General features: G+C 43.2%; 7 protein-coding genes and 2 non-coding genes across 9 annotated transcripts; 5 read left to right on the top strand and 4 right to left on the bottom strand.

Moving 5' to 3' along the window:
* Nucleotides 1–493: 493 nt before the first annotated feature.
* On the bottom strand, nt 494–1,594 carry VTP21DRAFT_10779 (uncharacterized protein; the record flags this gene model as incomplete). Its single annotated transcript, XM_069390152.1, has 6 exons — nt 494–802; nt 869–1,072; nt 1,136–1,247; nt 1,330–1,400; nt 1,462–1,520; nt 1,579–1,594. The coding sequence occupies 6 exons, from the start codon at nt 1,592–1,594 to the stop codon at nt 494–496; spliced, it is 771 nt and encodes a 256-aa protein (XP_069253402.1).
* A 101-nt stretch (nt 1,595–1,695) lies between these two features.
* VTP21DRAFT_10778 (uncharacterized protein) lies at nt 1,696–2,886 on the bottom strand (the record flags this gene model as incomplete). The annotated part of the gene is made up of 5 exons (XM_069390151.1): nt 1,696–2,036; nt 2,123–2,309; nt 2,369–2,437; nt 2,493–2,635; nt 2,706–2,886. The coding sequence occupies 5 exons, from the start codon at nt 2,884–2,886 to the stop codon at nt 1,696–1,698; spliced, it is 921 nt and encodes a 306-aa protein (XP_069253401.1).
* Nucleotides 2,887–4,306: 1,420 nt separating this feature from the next.
* On the top strand, nt 4,307–5,336 carry VTP21DRAFT_10777 (uncharacterized protein; the record flags this gene model as incomplete). The annotated part of the gene is made up of 3 exons (XM_069390150.1): nt 4,307–4,418; nt 4,518–4,966; nt 5,037–5,336. 3 exons carry the CDS (start codon nt 4,307–4,309, stop codon nt 5,334–5,336), a joined length of 861 nt encoding a protein of 286 aa, XP_069253400.1.
* Nucleotides 5,337–6,329: 993 nt separating this feature from the next.
* Nucleotides 6,330–7,870, top strand: VTP21DRAFT_10776 (uncharacterized protein; the record flags this gene model as incomplete). Its single annotated transcript, XM_069390149.1, has 3 exons — nt 6,330–6,851; nt 7,313–7,507; nt 7,571–7,870. The coding sequence occupies 3 exons, from the start codon at nt 6,330–6,332 to the stop codon at nt 7,868–7,870; spliced, it is 1,017 nt and encodes a 338-aa protein (XP_069253399.1).
* Nucleotides 7,871–8,152: 282 nt separating this feature from the next.
* Nucleotides 8,153–12,402, bottom strand: VTP21DRAFT_10775 (uncharacterized protein; the record flags this gene model as incomplete). Its single annotated transcript, XM_069390148.1, has 6 exons — nt 8,153–8,874; nt 8,943–10,065; nt 10,139–10,417; nt 10,501–10,989; nt 11,084–11,842; nt 11,908–12,402. The coding sequence occupies 6 exons, from the start codon at nt 12,400–12,402 to the stop codon at nt 8,153–8,155; spliced, it is 3,867 nt and encodes a 1,288-aa protein (XP_069253398.1).
* Nucleotides 12,403–12,671: 269 nt separating this feature from the next.
* VTP21DRAFT_10774 (uncharacterized protein) lies at nt 12,672–15,315 on the top strand (the record flags this gene model as incomplete). The annotated part of the gene is made up of 8 exons (XM_069390147.1): nt 12,672–12,886; nt 13,052–13,177; nt 13,266–13,597; nt 13,677–14,241; nt 14,306–14,646; nt 14,724–14,938; nt 15,000–15,137; nt 15,202–15,315. 8 exons carry the CDS (start codon nt 12,672–12,674, stop codon nt 15,313–15,315), a joined length of 2,046 nt encoding a protein of 681 aa, XP_069253397.1.
* Nucleotides 15,316–16,720: 1,405 nt separating this feature from the next.
* VTP21DRAFT_10773 (uncharacterized protein) lies at nt 16,721–19,371 on the top strand (the record flags this gene model as incomplete). The annotated part of the gene is made up of 6 exons (XM_069390146.1): nt 16,721–16,875; nt 16,935–17,107; nt 17,175–17,259; nt 17,336–17,714; nt 17,780–17,879; nt 17,942–19,371. 6 exons carry the CDS (start codon nt 16,721–16,723, stop codon nt 19,369–19,371), a joined length of 2,322 nt encoding a protein of 773 aa, XP_069253396.1.
* Nucleotides 19,372–20,562: 1,191 nt separating this feature from the next.
* Nucleotides 20,563–20,633, bottom strand: VTP21DRAFT_t69. The gene has a single exon. It is a non-coding gene; the product is annotated as a tRNA-Gly (tRNA).
* Nucleotides 20,634–20,736: 103 nt separating this feature from the next.
* VTP21DRAFT_t71 lies at nt 20,737–20,810 on the top strand. The gene has a single exon. It is a non-coding gene; the product is annotated as a tRNA-Asn (tRNA).
* The last annotated feature ends 111 nt before the right edge of the window (nt 20,811–20,921 follow it).

Here is a 20,921-nt window from a genome sequence, read left to right as displayed (position 1 = left end):
TGTCTGCTATAAGGATCGATCAATAATCAAAAACGAATCTCCGTAGAGTCTCGTTTTTCATCCCCCCACACATCAGCCGACGAATCAAGACGGAATGTGTAGGTTGATAAAAAAGGAGAGAGAGAATAGGTGCGTTGAAGCAGTGTAAAATGATATAAAAAAAAGCTTCGCAAATTCCGACTCCGTAAATAACGTCCTCAGTTGGAAGTTATTTGTGGTAAAAAAATTCAAACCCAAGGCATCAATGCGCTTGCAGCATGAGCTTTCAATACAATTTTGGGCGCAGTATTATTATCTCATAGATTCAACAGAAAAGAGCGGGCAACAAAAAAAAAGAGCACATGCAGCACATATCAGTCTTCTACAAAGAATAGAGAAAGCAAACTGTACATCCAATAAGATAAAAAAATAAAAACGACTTTTCCCAGTCCATTGTTTCGCTTGTTTATCGTCCTATTTTGTATTTCTACGAAGGGCTAATCGATGTTGTATACTATTCCTCTTCCTCTAGCCCGAGGTCTTCAGGCACTGGGCCCCAGTCTTCCTCCTCTCCTACAATCCCAGCCAACGCCTCAGGCCCGCCCATTTCAGCAATCACACCCTCCAAGTCTTCCTCCTCCTCTGGCAAAATCGGATCACTGCGCAGGTTTTGATCATCAGTGGTAGCGCCAGTGGAAGGCCGTCCACGCGGGCGACCACCCCCCGCTGTGCCCGTGCCCCCGCTAGTGTGCTTATTCTCTGTATAAGTCGACATCTCCTTCTGATAGCGTTCCTTATCCTTCGAATACATTTCGTAGTATTTCTAGGCAATACACAATAAAGTAAGAATTGGTATTATTTCTTCTCCCCCTCCGTTTATAGTGCTCACGTTTTTTTCTTCCGGCGGTAATGCCTTCCACTGCTGTCCGAGCATCTTTGTGAAGTCACTAAGCGGCATATCCTGATGCTGATCCCGCAAATGCTGTCTCTGCAGTTGGCAATACATAAAAAAGGCATTGGCTGGACGTTTGGGCGCTTTAGGGTCGCGCTTCCAGCGACCACGACCCGATGTTGGTGTTGTCATTCCTGGTTCCTAAATAGGATTGAATAAGTAAGCTCCGCAATGCATGCAATGCCAAAAGCATAATGAACCAACTTGATTAAATGAAATATCATGATCCGAATCAGAAGAAAAGAGCGAGGAATCTGATACAGCACCAGCATCAGGATCTGGTGGTGCTGCCTGTTCTAATCGATCAAATAGAAAACTATTAAGCACCGAAAAATTGATCAGATGTAAGTTCAGGCAATCTATGTTGAATAACAGGAATTCCAATCAAACCCATTTACCTTCTCTCCAACTTTATTCGTTGAATAAGTTTTTTTGCGCGTGCTAATTTTACGGTTAATCTCTCGTTGTCCTATATGTATATCACATTAATCTGGGCAGATTTCGATTGGCTACTATACATGAAGACCTACCTCCTCCATCTCCCGTACGCGTTTTTTAAGCTCCTTGTATTTTCGTAAATATTTCGCTTCTATTGAAGAAATTTCGATGAGAACATAAGAATGAAAAAAGTATGCTCGGATCGCTACCATCATTTGCCGCCATGGCTACTAATGTCTTTTGCGATGAGGAAATAACGTAAAAGAAAATAATTTGCGAATATCTTTAGCATTTCAAGATTTATTCTTTGCTAATTAGGTTAGGTTTTATTCGTCATAAATGTCAGATGCGTAATATGTTCCAACGACTCGTACATCAGTGCAATACTTCAGCATGTCCTGGACGGCTAATTCTGTTTTCGAGGGATCTCCGTCGCATTCCACAAAGAAAACATAGGTCCATGGTCTAAGCCGTGACGGACGCGAGTCAATTCGAGTGAGGTTAATATCGTGCTGTTTAAATATTTGAAGAGCATCACAGAGTGTGCCAGGACGATGGAGAACAGTGAATCGGATGAAATATTTAACGGCCGAACTAGCAGGAGGAGGAAGAGGAGACGGGATTGAGGTGGAACAACTCTGGATAACCAAAAAGCGGGTTTGATTATCTATTGGAACCAGCAAAAAGCCAAGGTTAGTGATGTGTCATGTAAGCTTTTAGCAACAGTGAGCCCAAGCCAAGGTCCCAGCTTACTTTTCGAGTCTTCAATATTACTAGCAACAATGTTTAACGGATATAATTCCATGCATACTTTACTGCAAATAGCAGCTGTGCCTTCTTCAAGTGATGCTAGCTTAGCCGCCTCCGCTGTGGAGAATGTGTTTGCACGTTCTGCCCTTTCAAGATGGGTGTTGAGCCATTCCTTGCATTGCCCTAGCGCCTAGTACCATGACATCCATGATGTATATGAATGAGTATATCATAGTTCCAAAATCTTACCTGTGGATGACTATATACTTTGCTAATGTCCTGCAGCGATGAGTGTTTGGATAGAAGATAGTGGTGGATCTAACAAGAGGGAAAATTAGCAATTGCTTTTCATAATTTTCATCCAACACTATACCCTCATGCACACTTCTGCTACGGCTTTAACGTTTTCACATTCAACAAACTTGTCAAGTGTTTGCACAACTGAGCCGTATGTCGAGTTTTCTACAGGAACTACCCCATATTCTGCCTGCGAATTTGTAACAGCGTCAAAGACAGCTAGTGGACATATATGGCCATGTTGTATACTCTCAGTTCTGCTTTTAGTTGAATTTTAATATTTATTTACCCTCAATACTCTCCACTGCAATGTGCTCCCCATTTAGCTTCATAGCAACCTGATGAGTATTCGTTCCTGGTGGACCTAGATATGCAACTCGGGCAGGTTTATCTCGATCGCTCCGAGTCGATATGCTTGCGCAAGCTTGAGTCTGGCATTCTGCCAATTCAGAAGAACGGTTATAGGTCATCTCAGGCCGAAGTTCGAATGATCCTCTCGTACAATTTAGATTTTGGTTGTAAAATGAATATGAAAGACTGGTACCCTCGTTCCCTTAAAATAATAGGTTAAGATAGCTCTGCGACTCTGTTAGAATGACATATATTTTATATAACCCCAAAATCGGATTGAATCTGAAAATAGGGCTGAAATTTAGCTTCTGATCTTGAATTTTCAATTATAGAGAGGCTCTTACAGTAAGTCAGAATTTTTTCGTCCTTGTCTAGAAATGAAATTTTCTTTTGTTCAATGGGCTCTCTATATGCGTTACCGTTGGATATTCAAATTCTAATCCTGTTTAATTTTGTTTTTATTGCGATAATTTCCAACCAGCATTAATGGATCGCCCTCGACGCGTCACTTCCCATCTCTCCTCTCCTCCTACTTCTCCTGATTCTAATCTGAAAATAAGTAAGAAAAATATATTATCAACCCCAGCGAAACGAAAATATTCCACTGTAAATGCGAATGTTACATCTTCAACTAAGAAGCGGCCAATTTCGGTAGTTTCCGGAGACAAGAAATCGATAGCAGTAGAAAACACCAGGAGAATCAACAGATCACCTAATAAGAAACCACACGCTCTTCATTCCTCAAGGGGTGCTAGGAAATCTACTCGCGTTACCCTACCGATTCCTCCAGAACATCAAAGGGTTCATCACCATGCTGAAAAAGAAAACTGGGATATGTCTAAAGGAAAATATACTACTTCCGCATCGGATCAATCGAGATTTAGAGCACTAAGTGACAAGTTAAAGAATAATGAAAATGTGAAAGCTTGGTATCGCCCCTTGGCCGATGTGTCAGAAGCATATCAAACCGAAAGAACCGGTGGGTCAGTTGATGTAATGTCTTCGTTTAATTCAAGAGCCAGTTCCGCTTCGAGGCGTTTAGTGCGAAAGGAGGAGGGGAGCCTTTCGCGAAATATTTCAATCCGCAGACAGAGTCGCCTAGGTGACATAAAGTTTTTTCGATAGAGAGAACAAAGCACTTGAACTCGGTATTCTTCATCTTTCTCTATATTTTTATATAAGTATCCGTTGTTTTGTATTTCATATAACTTTGTGTATTGGGTTTTATTAAATATGATTGTATATAGCACTCTCTCCCACTTTTCATTAAGGCCCTATAATACATTTTATTTGGTGTCCTGAAGTTTTCTGAAATCTTTGGAAATCGGGTATCAATAGTCTTTGAAACTATTTATATCAATGAAAAATTTAGTGGAGTCAATTCTTTAATAATTCCTGTGTATCAATATAATAGATCGCTCGCTCTCATCAACATTTATATTTTTCATACTTTTGAATTGGCTGATTTCTTATATTATTCCTTGCTATCGACATACCGCAGCTTCATAACTTCACCTAACCGGTTTTTTTTGGGCTTTTATGTCGCGTGCGAGCAAAGGCCTCTCAGCACTCTCCTCAATCTCTAGAGGTAGTAACCTTTACATTCGCATGCAAGAACCCAGCAACAACATCAATCATAATCATTCATCAGGTAATCTAAGGTCACTATTTGATTAAAAAAGATCCTTTTCTTTCATTTAACAATAAGATGGATTAATTCTCAACATTAACATCTACGCTAATTCTATAGAAAATTCACTTCCAATGTCAAAGATAAACGACAACGAATCTACTCGCCGTCGTACTATACAGACGCAAAATGAAGACAAATATGTTTTCGAAGCGGAAGATGCTAAATCCGAATATTCCAATAATATGATGCCCCACGCCCATCTTACCCATCCCATCACTCGCCGCCCATATCAGCCCGCTCGAAAGCGCCGGGGGTGTACGAGTTTATGCCGCAATCGTATCTGTGTATATGTCACATTTGTGCTGATGGTTGCCTTCGTTATTGGCGCATTTTTTTGCTGGCCTAGAGTGCCTGGGGTCCAAATTCGAGGAATAGAGCTTGCAGAAGGAGAAACACTATTGCGTTTGAATCCAGGACCTAGTGTGAAAATGCCTTGGAATGTACTTTTACAGCTCGATAATTACGATAATTGGGTGCCGATTGTATTCAAGAGTGTCACAATAGAGGTAAGAGCTATTAAGATAGCCAATTCATGCTCGTATGGCTTGAACCAAATATATATTTATTATAACCTAGGGCTATGACGCAGTAACTAACGAAAAAATTGGAGCAGGATCTAAAGATAATTATGTGATGCCCACAGGAGGTCAGACTGCTCTCATCCTTCCATTAAGCGTGAATTACGGAGCGAGCAGTAGTGGCGACCTGACAATTCAAAATTTCATTAATGCGTGCAGCCCCGCTCCCTTGAGCAAACCACGGCAGGGATTAAGCATAAGGTTCCGTGTGATTTTTGAAATATGGGTGTTGTCCGCGTTGGGTTTCAGGCCAGGAGTGGTGACAAGCTCACCAAATTTACCGTGCCCATTAACTTAATATTTTAACTTGGTGTTAATTAATGGAAAGCTCTATAATAAATCTAGACAATAGCATTTCTTGTCGTATGGAGTTGTCATATCAATCGATCTACAAACCTACCAATGAATTTTTACTCTAAATCTAGTATCCGACTTGAAGTCTGTCGTGACAGAGCATTTAAAGATCCACACCGAATGCGAAACATTGAACCATCAAAACTTATAGATAAATAAATAATATATATTTGTATCGGTTTTCTTGCATAAAATCAGAATTTGTAAAAGATGATTGGAGCCTGGACTATTCTATTGTAAGATGGGTATAAGTATTAACAGCATTTAAGGTATGCAATTGGATACTCGGGGCACTCCAATTTCATTAAATTTTCTCCAAATGGGATATTAATATCTTCGCTATTATATTTATTCATGAATTTAGAGCAAAATACTAATTATACACACCCTCTCCTCAAATCCTTTTCTGAAAATACTAGATGGCGCACTTCGCTAACTCCTATCGTGTATCGACGCCTTGTTCCTGATTCAGCAAGAAAATCATCCTCTGAATTGTGGCAGAATCTTCGAGATGCTTTGGTTTACTCTAGATCAATCATCGAAGAAGTGGTGCACCCTTACCTGGTTTCGGGAGGAAACGAAATAGAATGGGATGGTGCTATTTTGGAATGGATGGGTGAAACTCACAAAATTGTAAGATATCTAGCTGTTATCTATAATTTTGGCAGATAAATTGAATCGCAAAGATAAAAAGTCATTTAAGGTATGGACTCATCTTCAAGCCGTAGAAGAATATCATGCCAGCATATTATTTGGTACAACAGCTCTTGAACGGCTCCTTAGGGATATTCTAGCTGCACGCCAATCATCCATCCCGCACCTTTTACGCGATCTCATTTCCACTCCTGTCCTTGTAAACCTACTGGGAACTGATGTTATATATTTACTCGAAGTGTTATTTGGTGATCCAAGTACTTCGATCAATCTCAGAAACTTGATGTGGCATGGTTTTATTACACGAGAGCTTGATGAATGTGATCTCGTCAGAGGTTATAGCCGGCTTCTTAGAGAATTGTGGTGGGCCATCGCGACTCAGATTTATAAGAGTATAGATGGCCATGAAATGTGGTTGCAAAGGCATGCACCTCTTCGTTTGCACTTGCACATAGCGGAGGGTGAATTCGATGCACTCTATGAAACCATTGCCTTCTCTTCGCCATCTACTTTTTCAATAGCCGAGCTCTCACTCCTCTCCAGCGAATCGAACTTCATTATTCCTAATACCTCACATTTATGGGCTTATTTTTTCGCAAACTCAGCACACCTTGTTAATGCCATGGTGTCGCTTCCACCTCTAGAACATGCACTGCGTCGCATATGCATTATTGCGAATGCTCTGGACGAAAAGCGTCTGATGACAGCAGAGGACCGCTATTTTTTCGTTCTTGATGATATATTATCTGAGAAAATCAATGGAAATCAGAATCTTTTGATTCAAGAAATTGGCTCTGGAATCATGGTAAATATAATCTTGTTCATTCCTAGTTTACAGTAACAATATTGAAATGACCAAAGCATCTCCTCCTGGATATCTTTATTCGACCTGGTGGGCCTCGTCTCCGGAACCGACTCTCACATGGAGAAGTAAACTCTATACTTTCGGAAAACTCTCAAGACATATCTACGCCTTCTTCCGAACTAGATTATTCACTTATCCAGCATTATTGTGCATTGCTAGCATCTCTCTTTTATCATTATATTCCCAGCAAGGATTGCCTGACTGATGGGCTCCGGTCAAGATGTGAAAGGGCGAAAGGATATATCCCAAGGTTTCACCCAAATATTTTGGCTTGGAGAAAAATCGTACGCGCAGGCGTGAGTGTATGGGAAGGCATAATGCGGCTCGGAAGTAGTGTAGATGGTTCTCTATTGAAGGAAATACAAGAAGTAGAAAGTCTCTTGCTGCAATTTGGGGGACAGACAAAGGAATGGGCTTTTACTGAGGAGGGGTGGGAACAAGCCGGTACTTTACACAAATGGGAAGATATGGTTCGATCACTGGCGCACAAGGGAATTTTAGGCCCAGGATTACCATGTTGGCTATCAAGGGAGGAACAGAGACGCTGTTTATATTCTGAAGGAATCGCAGACGTTGTTTTCGATGCATCCATGCAGGTTTTTTATAATCCCAATTCGACGTACAAACTAGCTATTAATTTTGCATAATATTTATATCAGATAATTAGCGACTTTGATACCCTCCGTTCACGTCTTCTCGTGCGCCTACTTTCCTCGCAACAGCGCCTTCGTCTTCAACGGTTAACCTTCTACCTCCCTTACCTGATGCGTCTTGGGTGGCTCTGCTGCTTTGCGGCTGAAATTCTCCTAAATTTGGAAACAAGTCGTCAGCTGGAGCATGTTAGGGTGTTTGCCGACAGGTGGAGAACCCTGGCGATCCAGGGCCAATACAAAAAAATAGAGTTGATGGTCGAAGCTTTGAAGATGCAATTAGGAAAGAAAGTAAATCAGCCTCAATAAAGCAATCCGAAAATAATGTTTGCTCAGCATGGTCTAAAACCACATGCAGCATTACATGCATTGGTAGATGCAGAGAGAAGTCAAGTATTGGAGAATATATTTAATTGGAGAGAACATTAGGTCCAAGAAGCTGGTTCGAATAATGTACATACATTTGACCCCCAAAAGACTTGAAGATCAATTAGCATCTTCGAATTACATAAATTAAAAAGAAATTGAAGTGTCATAAGTCGAAGGGAAAGATTGGGATTAATACATTGCGTCTAAAATACAGTCTCGATATTAAGTAAAGATGTCAATGGGTGCAAGTTGATCCTTGAAGAAATGGTATTCTTGCTCTCCTCCCAAAAATCGTGTCGGCCATACCACAAGCTGTCCGCGAATTTCACTCAGTAGAGATTCAAGGTCTCGATCTGCTTGCTCGGATCCAGAAGCCCTTCGATGTTCGGTTGCGTCGTGCATGGCTCTCCTCTCCTCCTCCTCCCAACTTTCGACATCGGCATCCGATTCCTCAACCCGGTGAGGAGTATTTTCCGGCGTATTCTTCTCCTTCGCTGGATCGTTCGACTTGTGCTCCAGCTCTCCACCTTCCACATCCTTCGCTACAACTGGCATGCTAGGGTCAGCTGCCGCAGAAGTGACATTCTTTGTGGCCACCGACAGATTTCCCATCTCGGCTAAATCTCGAAATGCTCGGTATTCTGACCAGTTCGTCACATTATCATCCGGTACAGACTTGAAGATTCTGCGGAACACATCAGTGTTGTGATTCGCACTTCGCTGCCATATATCCAAGAAGAAACTATCGTCAAGAGGATCGGTGAATCGGGAAGGCAAAATGTTCGGAAGCGGTTCTGGAGAAGCGTCGTGGTTATGGAAATAAGTGAACGAGGCGTCCTTGTCAGTTTGAGTCTGAGAAGTACCGACCACTGTGGCGGAAGCTGGGGTAGTTGCATATGCAGAATCGTACACGGGACACGGATTATTGAGAGCGGTGTGGTTTCCTAGAAATTGAAGAAGAAAAAGATTAGGGGCTCGGTTTGTAGCTTTGGTTAATGAAGTTATCGCTTACTGAATTTTCCGTAAAACGGTCCTATCAACGATACTTGTATCGCTTTATCCACCATATTTCTACTATTTCCATCCTTCTCTTTAGACGGCTCACTGACTGACGAATTGCTCTCAGCCTGGAATGGCGGATACACTTTTTCTAATTCTCCTTCTTCTAGGGCATCCACATCCACCCCGAGATGTTCCATCATAAGTCGCTTTCGTAGGGTATATGCGAATTTTCCTACCGCAAACTGCTCACCCGCCATCCATGAATTCAGATAATCAGTGTCCCGCACGATTGCCGCGATCTCTGAGTCACGATCGCCTCTCATTGAGCGTTCATTAATATTCGCTGATCCAAGTATAACGGTACGGTCATCAACGATCATAAGCTTACTATGTACATATACTTGCTCCGTCACATATTCATTGGATAACTTGTCCCAGGTGCGCAGGCCATAAAAGGTAATGTAATCGTCAGGATCAATGCCGTCATTTTGCAAACGTTTGTAAATCGAGTTCTCCCCGCGACAAATAGACAGATATTGTAGATGCATGATAATCCGAACGGCCGTTGCATCAGCAGCGTCAATCTCGGATTGGAAATCAGGAATCAAAGGCAGCACAACCACCACTCGGAACCTTTTCCGCTCTTGATGCGCACGCCGAATCCTCCGTACCAGAGCCATTCCGATCTGGTTCTCAATTACCGTGTTGCCAACCAAGGTGGAAGTAATGAAAAATTGATTCTCAATATAAATGAACCGCTCGGCCGATTCAATACACGCCACATATGCATTTTGGATTGAGTGTTCTACATGGCTGAGTGAACCAATGGACCATGGCGATACGCTTCGTAAGATTTGAACCTCACACGACCCTACAAGACCAAGGCGTTTTAGATCAGAAGGCGAGAAATCAGAGCGCGGGAGCAAGTATGGGGCCCAGTGTTTGATAGCACGCTGACGTCGAAGATAATTCCATCGCTGGATGAAATGTCTTGCGATATCGCGAGCGGGTTGGCCTATAACTTGGAGAGCGAGATCGTGCCAAGGCATTCGCGGGATTTTGGTGCGATCAATCATATCCTCAAATGGCTTTGTCAGATTCACAAAATCGAGAATACGGGTATTCGAATAGTCCTAAATAGAATTGCCAACATGAGATAATAGCTTTAGAGTATAAAATGTATTAACAGTGGTCCCTGTACTTTACCTTGCCCAGCCAAATTTGAGGAGTAACATTGGTCGGGTTCAGGTCCGGTTGCCCATCATCTACTAACACATGGGATGCTGTATCCCATCGCCCAAAACATAAATCTATACCACCAACAAAGGCAACTATGTTGTCAACCACGAGGAGCTTCTCGTGATGCGCCCAAAAATGTATCTGGGGTGGCATTTGTGGAGGATGACGCATGACATAGATGTTAGGATGGCATGAGCGTAGCCTTTCTTTTGCATATCCCGAAAATAGGGGTGTAGCGATAGATATCTTTGTGAAATAAAAAGATAGAGATTAAAGGCCATTAGTCTCCATAATACAGTTATCGACTGTAGAGAAAACTCGGAATATACCTCCTTGTATAATACAACGTAAATTTTGACCCCCTCCTCTGCCTTCTTCTTCAAAAGCAAGTCTAATCTCCAGTCAGGCTGAGTGCTTCCGGGACGCCTTAAGTAAATTTCTGGGCTTAAGAACCAATCTTCGATATATATCTCCTCTTTTGCCATGTTAATCGCCTGGCTTACTGCCCAGAAATAATCTCGTCCATCGACGAACCACCGTACAGGTACATTTTTCCGCACCGGTGCAAAGGACTCGAATCGCTGTGGTTGAGCCCAAGGTAAGCTAGTGAGTTTACTCATACTTTCAATAAAATCCTTTAGCTGGTATTCGTTCCGCGTTTGTAGTGATAAGCTGATATCCCGATTACTTAATGTTAGTTCGTTTGGAAATAGGTTTGAGGTCCTACTTCCAATTGGGAAACAGCGGCGTGATATAGTTGCTTCAGTCTCCTCTACCGTGAACTCTTGGTCAACAAGGACAACCCCCGAGGCTTCAAGCTAAAAACATTAGTAAATTTTAGTGCAAACAATTTCAAAAGAAGGCTTACAACGGAAGCTCATCATTAAAAAGAGTCCACAAAACCGTGTTTACCTGATCAGGCTGATCAACACACACCACAAAACCCTCTCGGACGATAAACCATTTGGAAACTTCGCGCTTCATACAAGAGAACAAATTGCGTTTATGAATATTTTGACCATCCCTCAAGTACAAAAAACCCTCTTTCCCGTGATATCCGCCACTTGCCGCAAGTTTCAATCCAAGAGCACTAATTTCGAGAAACTTGAACAGTCTATTTGCTTCAGGTCGCGCCACAAGGCATCCTGCTAGTCTGATCAGATACGACTCGAGTTTTTCCCGTTGTTCAAATGCAAAATATTCACGGTCCCCCGGAGGAATCACACGAGAGAATAGCTCTGGGAACGAACTCTGTTGCAACTCGGTGGTGGCGGAAGGCTTCCTGGAGGTGAAAGGGAAGAATTTTTGGAAGATGTTTTTGTTGCCATTACTTGAACTCTGATAAGCGCCCTCGTTAATCTGGTTTAAAAGTCCAGCTTGAAAAGCACTCTCATCAGCTGGAGTCTCCACAAAACTCGATCCATGATATGGGGTTCCGTGTTTCGAACTTGGCCCAGGGGATCTAAAGGGAAGGGTCGATTTAGGAAACTTTGGTAGGCGCGGAATGCGAGGGCGCGTCGGATTTCCAAAGCGAAAATGTGCGTGTAGTTTGAGGAAATCTTTGTACTGACGGTGGATAACCCACTTGCGTAGCCCGTCAGCATACTCCAGCTCGATACGAAATACAATGCGAGAGCGGCCACTGCTAACTCTCGATTCTGTAATCTCAATCTAATGCTTATATTCTTTTAGAATAGAGTTGAATTAATTGAATGGAATCAAACTTTTGGGATCACCTTGAGTAAATTTAACATTACAGGCACTCTTTTGTTTCCATACTCATCTCGCATGAAATACATCCCCATCAGCTGCACTGGTAATACGCCGTAACTAATTTCCGTTATCAGATTAAGCGCCTGCAATTTGTTTACTTTCTGCTCTTCCCTCATTCTAGGTAGCTGTTTCATACGGAATATTGCTCTTATTGCCTTCAGCTTTGCTTTATGTCTAGGCAATGCGAGAGGGGCCTTGTCATTTTGTCTTTGCGGCGCATTATCAGGGTTGGGCCTTATTGGCGATCGACTGTTCGAGCTGTGTTCGGGGTGCTCTTCGGAATTGGTCTCTCCCCACTTCTCAGATCCTTTATATTCGCCTGGCAAAAGGCGTGAATCGTGTTCAGACCTGCGCGGTTCGGTTCCAATTGTGTAGCGTCTTGGACCTTGAGAGGGGCGTTTTACTGGCCCCATAGGGGAAATTTCGGAATAAGCTGTCTCTTCCATAGACGTTTCCATTACGATGCAATTTTGGCTCTTATGCCAAAATTATGGAGATATATATAACAGGGCTAAATAATAAGGCTAGAATTACCAAAAAAAAAAGAATGCTGAGATTTTAATGCCCTGCAAGCCGAGCTAAATTGATAAAATGCAAAATGCGAGGATTATCCCCACTGAGGGGATAGCTGAAAGAAATTTCCCTCCCCACATTTTACACGGTATTCGCCACCGTCAAAAGTTGGATCCGTAATAGGCTTTTCTCTTAAGAATTATTTTAATACGCAATGGAAGATAGCAACGAGGGTGTTATTCGCACTATGCTCCTCGATCCTGCAAAGGATTATAAGGAGATGGCTTGGCGAAATGGACTTGGCACCACTTATGAGATTGCAATTCATCCACCAGAAAAAAATTTTCATGACGATGAGTTCTTCTGGAGATTCAGCGCAACCACCATCCATGCCAATTGTAGCTTTTCTCTATTCCCTAGACACGACTGGTAAATTGAGAATGCTGATTTGCTTCGTCATTTATTCCTTTTATGCAGAAACAGAACCTGTGGTTATGGTGTTAAAATCAATATAATTTCCTATTCCTTTATATCTTTTATAATCATTGATTTGGTTAGCCATTAATCCAATGCGCGCTTTTACTTATTATATAGCACCATTATTGCCCTTCCAGGCGATACCCCTGCAAATACCAAACCTTCTCTGGCCCTCAATCACCGTGGAGAAGAGTCGAACCATATTGTTAAAGCGCTGTTTCCTTACACATATGGTGGTGAATGGTATTTATTCAAGCTTTCGATATGAGCGGAGTAGTTCAGTGAATTCTGTGGGAATTTACGTTTTTTTTTAAAAAAAATTAAAAACTAGGCCTACAACTTGTCGCGTAATCAACCCTCCCATTAACACACTCAATTTCGTTATGGATCGCTCTAAGGGTAAGGTGAAATTCCTGGTTGAGAAAGCCGGAGAGAGCAGCGCGGTCGAAAATGGCAACGGGAGTAAAAAGTTACTTCTTGGACGATTCACGCTGGTGTATTCCGTGGAAGGAAAGGTGAGAGTGTCTCTCGAGGAGAACGAGACTATCCGTTTAGTGGGACCAGGCCAAACCATGGTTATTGAAAGAGAGGAAGATAGCTCTCCAACCAGCATGGTCATTCTTCCTGCCGATGAGAAAGGAAACGTTAAATACCAAGATAAAGGTACAAAGCTGGGCACAATATTTGTGGTTATGAAGACGTTTCTCTTTGCTAACAGGGAGTATGTTGCGGATTTATAAAGATGCGACCGTGGTGATCATACAGGTAGTATCCACAGACTCCAAGCTTACCGCAGGAAGCGATGGCTCTACCTCCCCGGTGCAAACTATCCGGCGCCCACCCCCTCGACGAAAAGGCTCGCTTATAATTTTTGATGATCAGCCGTTGTGGAATCTTCCCCAGGAAATGATCGATAAAATGCAGCGTAATGTAACCTCGCCAGTGCTTGATCAGACCCAGCTGCCACCCCCCCTCGTTAGTCCTATAGTTGAGCCAAGCATCAAAAAAGACGGGCGACTCCCTTATAAACAGTGGGATTCCGTCGTGCGTTATGAGCCTCCTGAATTTAGTTCGCGATTCCAAAATGAGAGCGATGTGCCTCCACCAGTGGTGAGAGATAGATTGGTCATCGAAGATTTTCCGGAAGAGCAAATAAGTACCGCATGGATAAAGATGGTGAAACAAGGGTTGAGCGAGTGGATGCGTCTCCCTGTCATTGTTGCGCGAGGCAAGGAAGAAGGGCCGGTCATTGGGATTACGGCTGCCGTTCATGGCAACGAATTAAACGGTGTTCCGTGTATTCATCGGTAAGCATATAGAGTTGATCACGCTGTTTATGACTTCCATTGATTCCCATGAGCACCCTTTTAGCGTGGTGACGGATATTGACGTGCACAAACTTAAGGGCACAGTTGTGGCCGTTCCTTGTGTCAACACGTCCGGATATCTTAAATACCAGCGAGAGTTTGCCGATGGAAAAGACTTGAATCGATCATTTCCGGGATGCGAAGATGGGATGGCTTCACAAGTATATGCTCACTGTCTGATGAACAAGGTCATCAGCCAGTTCAATTACCTGATTGATTTGCATACGGCGAGTTTTGGGAGAGTGAACAGCTATTATGTGAGGAGTGATATGAACGATTCAGAGACAGCAGCGATGGCAAACTTACAACAGCCGCAGATCATATTGCATAACTCGGGACAGGATGGTATTTGTCCGCTTGACTGCTTGAGAGGGAGGAGAGAGGGGCTGATCCTTGTCTGATTGTTCTAACGCTTTCCATAGGAACGCTGCGATCAGCATGTATGGCCCGGGGCATTAAGGCCATTACCGTTGAGATTGGAAACCCGCAGCTCTTCCAAAACCAATACGTGCAGTGGTCATATATGGGTGTGATGCGGATACTCAACCACTTCGGAATGTTTACGATGGATCCGCTCTCGGAGTATCCATCGATCCCCCTCCCTCCGACCACTGTACTGTGTTCAAAAGGCTTTTGGGTCAGAAATTTTCGTATGATTTATCGGATTGGATGCAATGAAACTAACGAGTGTTCTTTAGATATATACTCGTACGGGAGGAGTCCTAGAAGTATATCCAAATACCAATACCCTTGTGCGCAAGGGCGACTTAATTGCACGTATTAAGAACATATTCGGCAATGTGGTCGATGAATACTTTGCTCCGTGCACCGGTGTAGTGAGTAGCTTAAGTTAGGCAATTACAGTGTCATTGCGTCCCTAATCGCTTATCTACCCTCCAGGCTATTGGCCGTAGCTCAAATCCGGTGGCAATGGCGGGAGATCGCATTTTGCATATGGGAGTCATCAAGAAGAAGGGTGAGCTTCTCCCGAAAGAGGCAAAAGAGAACTATTAGCCACAGCGATGATAGAGTCTGGAATAGAAATGATTCCAACCTTATGGATGCTCTTATTGTGCTGGGTTATAACCTTAGTTTTGAAATATATATTGTCTGTTTCCAATATAAGGATCGAGGTTGAGAGGAATGGGATCATGGTTGCATGGCCGTAGGCATACTCTGTGAAACTAATTGCACAAACAAATACAGGAATCTTCACATTCGCAGGTCGATGAAGGATTTCGAAGGACATCTATAGATCGATGCCATGACGAAATCATGTACTATTATATCCCCAGTCCATCGTATTCTACTGGGAGTGTGGCCGTCGCGTGAAATCGGCTCCGAGTCTATTGGAAGATGGCTTCAATTTTCCAAATAGCAGCTAAGAGGATTCAACTAAATTCCACTGAATGGGAATATTCTCGAAGCTGGCAGATTCCTATCCCAATTGCGCACGATCCGTCTGATGTCAATACACTCGGATAGAGTGCGAGCTTAGGATTACGTTCGCAATTGGCATACCTACTATAAGAGGATATATTGCACGCATCCCACCTGGAATTACGATGGTTTAATTTAAATGTGAGTGTTCATTAACGCAAGCAAATTTTAGGCTTCTAACAGAGCCCGTACGCCTGCGAGGCCCTCCAAGGCCATGAAGGTTCGTGGCCAGCCGCAGCTTTGTGAAACCGTCGAGCCGACTCTGGAATTTCTAAACCTTCTTAGTCATGAGTAAAGATCTCTTCCAGAGCTTGGGTTATTTCAGACGGTCCAGCGCCACACTCGTGTTTTCTGAAGAATTTCCCGAAAAGGCATTCAGCCTTCTGCCCCAATGCGGCATCGGCGGCTCGCGGCAAGACCAGCCTTGCGGCTTGAGATGAAAAACACGGCGGCCTTTTGCCTTGTTGAATAGCTCGGCATGGGCTCATAGAGGAGGCGAGGCGAAAAAACCGGCTTGCGGCGGGATCCTATTGAGGGCATCCTACATGCCGAATGGAAGCTTTCGAAGGGAGGAGGCATGGTAAGCAGAAACTTGAAATGATTCCTGTGATTTTGGACTGATCGGCTCCGAGTGCATATCCCCGCTCATGAATGTTTATCCGGATTCTGATTCTCCTATTTCGGCACGTGGGAGAATTCGCCCAAATTAATCACTAGAGAGTTTTACCGAAATTATAGGGTAATACAGAGATCTATCAGATTAGGTATTGAGAGCAAATGCTCGGAGCGCAAAGGGCCCGATTTGATATGGGACGCATCCTTGACATAGGCAAAATTCTATGCCTTTCTAAAAAAGTTCCTATTAAAGAAAACCGCCTTTTCTATTTTTCCACCCCTCCTACATATTACAAGTTATTTCGCACACAATCGCCGCCTTAATCTCCTCCCTTGATACTGGCGCCCCCTCCCAACCTTTTACATGGAATTCGGCATTCCAGACCCAGATTATGATCGAAAGACCAAATCACTGGAGCAAACGGACAAATCCTCAGACGGCGCGTTAGTTCATCACACGCCCCCCCTTGCAAGGCTTCTCCTGCCCCCCACCCCCAATCATCCTCCCTTCGATCCTCTGTAACGTATACCCTCCACCCGCATCCCTTGCTCCCCGCATAACCCTTTTTACTTAATAGCAATTTGCAATTGCCCATGTCCATCGGCGATGCTAGTGCTTTCTACACCCCCGATGTCCCGGATTGGGACGTGCCACTTTCCGAGGAGCTTGCAAGACACATGCCCTTTGGGGATGGAAAAGAAAACGGATTCACGGTCATTAAGCGGCCGTCGGAGGCAAAAACATTAACCGGTGAGAAATGAGATGCAATCAAACAGAAACATTCTACGTTGCCTCATCTCTCTTATGGCATATTTAGGTGCTATAGCACCCTCGCAACACACCGGCATGTATAGCAGCTCAGGATTTGATGTTCTTGAACTACTCCATCGTCTAATCAATAGGTGAGTTAATGGGATTTATAGGGCCACACTTAAAACGCCCTCCCGCAACTCATTTCCTCTATCTCTCCCCTCTCAGGCAAAACCCGCAAATCAATATCGGACCCATCGATTTCTCCTGTTCTTTTCTCGTCGTTGACGCGCGCAAATATGACTACCCCATTGTATACGCGAGCCCGTGTTTCGAGCGTCTGACTGGATACCAATATAGCGAGATAGTCGGTCGTAATTGCCGATTCCTCCAGGCTCCAGATGGCCTGGTAACGCTTGGGTCACGACGCCATTACACCAATAATGACGCAGTATACCTCATGAAGACCCATATGTTGCAGGGAAAAGAATGTCAGACTCCACTGATAAATTATCGGAAAAATGGTGAACCTTTTGTCAACTTGGTGTCGATCATCCCAGTGAGCGGGGAGGTAGATGGAATAGAGTACTTTGTCGGGCTTCAAATCGTAAGCATCTCATTATCTGGCTATTGTAACATGGGCAATTCCCAATTCTTAATTTCTACCACAAGGATTTGGCGAAACAGCCCAGCGCGATTAGAGAAAGAATGAGAGACGGAACACACGCGATGAATTACCGCCTGGAGAGTGTCACGCCTCTAATGTCAAATCGTTCGTACCATTTTTACACCTAAGTAAGTTTCGCCCTCCCTTAATCTTCTATTCACCCTTAGCACCCCTGATGGACATGTCAGGGGGATATTTCTCCGACAACCCCAGCTACCCGCCCAGACATACTCCATTGCCGGACATGGGCAATGCAATGCAATTAGCTGGTAATTTACGCGCTACAAATCTCGATGACGCGAAAGAGAGCTGGTATAAATTGCTCTTCGATGCATCACCCGACTTCATCTATGTACTCTCCCTCAAGGGAATATTTGTTCACTGTTCGGCAAGTGCTCATGATATGCTTGAATACCACCCAGAGGAGCTTGTCGGCCAGAGTATTTCGCTCGTTTGCCATCCCAATGATTTCGTCCCGGTGATGAGAGAATTGAGAGAAGCCGCGAAAAAGTCGGGCCATGGGGAGAGAAGAATATCATGTATCTTTAGGGCAAAGCGAAAACGGTCAGGGTATGCTTGGATGGATTGCCACGGCAGCATATTCATGGAGCATTCAAAGGGACGCAAATATTTTTTGCTTGTTGGGCGGCTACGTCCGGTGTACGAGCTAGCATGGCGACATTTCGATTCAACAGGGTGTTACATGGAGGACAACAACGGTGATCCAAGAGGCATGAATGAAAGTGATGTAGCAAGGGCAACGAGTGAGTTCGCGCAAGCTGGTGGTGGAAAAGAGGTATATAAAGAGACATTTTGGTCCAAGTTGTCACTCGAAGGCCTTTGGCTGCATGCCACGCCCGAAAGCATGCGTGTGTTGGAATTCGAGCCGGCTGAGCTTGTCTCCATGTCAATATACCAGTTAGTCTTGCCTGAGTATATGACAAGGCTCACACTTGCACTGAAGAAAGCCTCGGTTGGCCAAGAGACATCCTTGTTCCTCCCTTTTCGAAAGAAAAATGGTCAACAACTAAGCATTGAAGCCACTTTTTTCCCGGGGTGTCAGTGGCAACCCAATGGAGAGACCTCGTTCATATTGGCTAGATTTGCATCTTTTCGTCCATCGGCCATTTACTATTCCCCCTCATACATGCCCACCACAGCCCAGAATGCTGCTCTGCCGGCATCATTCTCCGCAGACACATCGACACCAACCCATAGCGATACCGACTCACAAAAAAGCGATGATGACAATAGCTCCGCATCGCCACCACTTGCTTCGAATTTGACTTTACAGCCGCCTTCATTAACCCACGACCCCAATAGTAACGCTTTTGCAGAACTTGAAGTAACACGTGCGTCGAATTGGCAATACGAACTCCACCAGCTTATTCAACTGAATCGCCGACTGCGTGAACAAATCAGAGCAATTGAATATTCACGAACACACAAGCGAAAACGGCCAGATTGTCCTCAAAAGATGTGCTCACAATGCCATCGAACGGACTCGCCCGAATGGAGACGAGGACCTGGAGGTCCAAAAACACTTTGTAACGCGTGCGGTCTACGGTATGCAAAAATGCTGAAATCAAGGAGTTGATTCAGTCCCCCTATTGTAATTAGCCCTACCTTTTTATTTTTTTCTTTTATTTGCTTTCGTAGTTGCTTTTTTTTTAGAATTTTTGACATTATTTTAATTGCAATCGAATATTTCTTTGAAACCGCAGACAATATTTTTGCTTGTAATATTCTCAATCATACTATTGACTATTGACTTTTTATTTTCCTCTGCGATATGTGCACCAGAGCAATCGATTGCGTGTGTTCAGTTTCCCGTATCGCCTCATTAGAATTTGATAATTATGAATACTCTCCACGGAAATGTTAATATGTCAAATGTTAATATGTCAAAAGTCGACATAAATTGTACTTTCTATGTGTTGAAAACTTGATGTCGTGAGGTCAATAGAGATATAAAGAGGGGAGCAGAGGAATAATTTTCAGACGCATATCGGCAGTATTTATTTATTCGGACATTATCATTAGTATACGTGAGGTCAGCCATGATATCTTTATTACATATTTGTGGCTAGGATTGTAGGAGCAAATAACACTGGTGATGAGTCCTGTGAGCGAGGGATATAACTTGCAAGTCAACATGTTGAGCCTATTCGAAGATCAGAAAATTTCACTCATAAAAAAAATGTCTATCTCGCCTGCTGAGACTTGGCTAACGATTCCGCCAAACCATATTGAGCCTTATTCGTTTCTCAATAATATACTAGAGTGTGTGCACTTAATTTGTCTGGGTACGCAGAACATTTATCCTACTAGAGAAGAAAACTTTCGCTCTCCTGGGAAAATGGAAATTGTGCTTTAAACGAATATTTTCAGCCGAATTTATCCACGATTTTTTTGCAGAATGGAATATTCTAAATTGAACCAAGGCAGAGATAGCAAGTCCTAAGTGACAAAGCCTTTGAGCTAGGCATGGGTTGAACCTAAATCAGTTTTGTATGATCGTAATTTACTCGATTTTCTAATTTCTCTGATGAAATTCGCTTAAATGTTAATATAGGTTGATCAAAAGATTTTGAGCATGCCTAGCCACGAGTCAGACTGGATGTTTTCTGTTGGCTTTTTTGTTGGTTATCGAGCCACTCTAGTGTCTAATTAGAAAATTGTACCATCTTCCATCAAAAACAACCAAATATAATGAAAAAAATTAAACGGTGCTAAAGCAAGCTTGTATCTAATTTTAAAATTAGATAATTGGGAGAAAACTATCTCTTGCATGGTCCGGGAATCGAACCCGGGTCTGCCGCGTGGCAGGCGGCAATTATACCACTAAACCAACCATGCACTTTGACACATTTTTTGATGAAAGAAAAAAGTTTTTCTACCAGAAAATAAAATCAACAGTCACGAAATCTGCTACACGTAGAGGGACACAACAACATAATAAGCTCTAGTGGCGTAATTGGTTAGCGCGTTCGGCTGTTAACCGAAAGGTTGGTGGTTCGAGTCCACCCTTGAGCGAAAATTATATTTTAATCTATATATATATGATACATAAATAAAACAAGCTGGAAGTCTTTGTTTTTTTAAAAAAAAAAAAAAGGTGTCGTAATCTTTTTTATATACTGAAAA

This window comes from Calcarisporiella thermophila (assembly GCF_041956535.1).
Source record: "Calcarisporiella thermophila strain CBS 279.70 unplaced genomic scaffold VTP21scaffold_7, whole genome shotgun sequence".
NCBI classification, from domain to species: domain Eukaryota; kingdom Fungi; phylum Calcarisporiellomycota; class Calcarisporiellomycetes; order Calcarisporiellales; family Calcarisporiellaceae; genus Calcarisporiella; species Calcarisporiella thermophila.
Note: the sequence above shows the minus strand (reverse complement) of the source record. Positions and strands in the feature narration are given on the sequence as shown.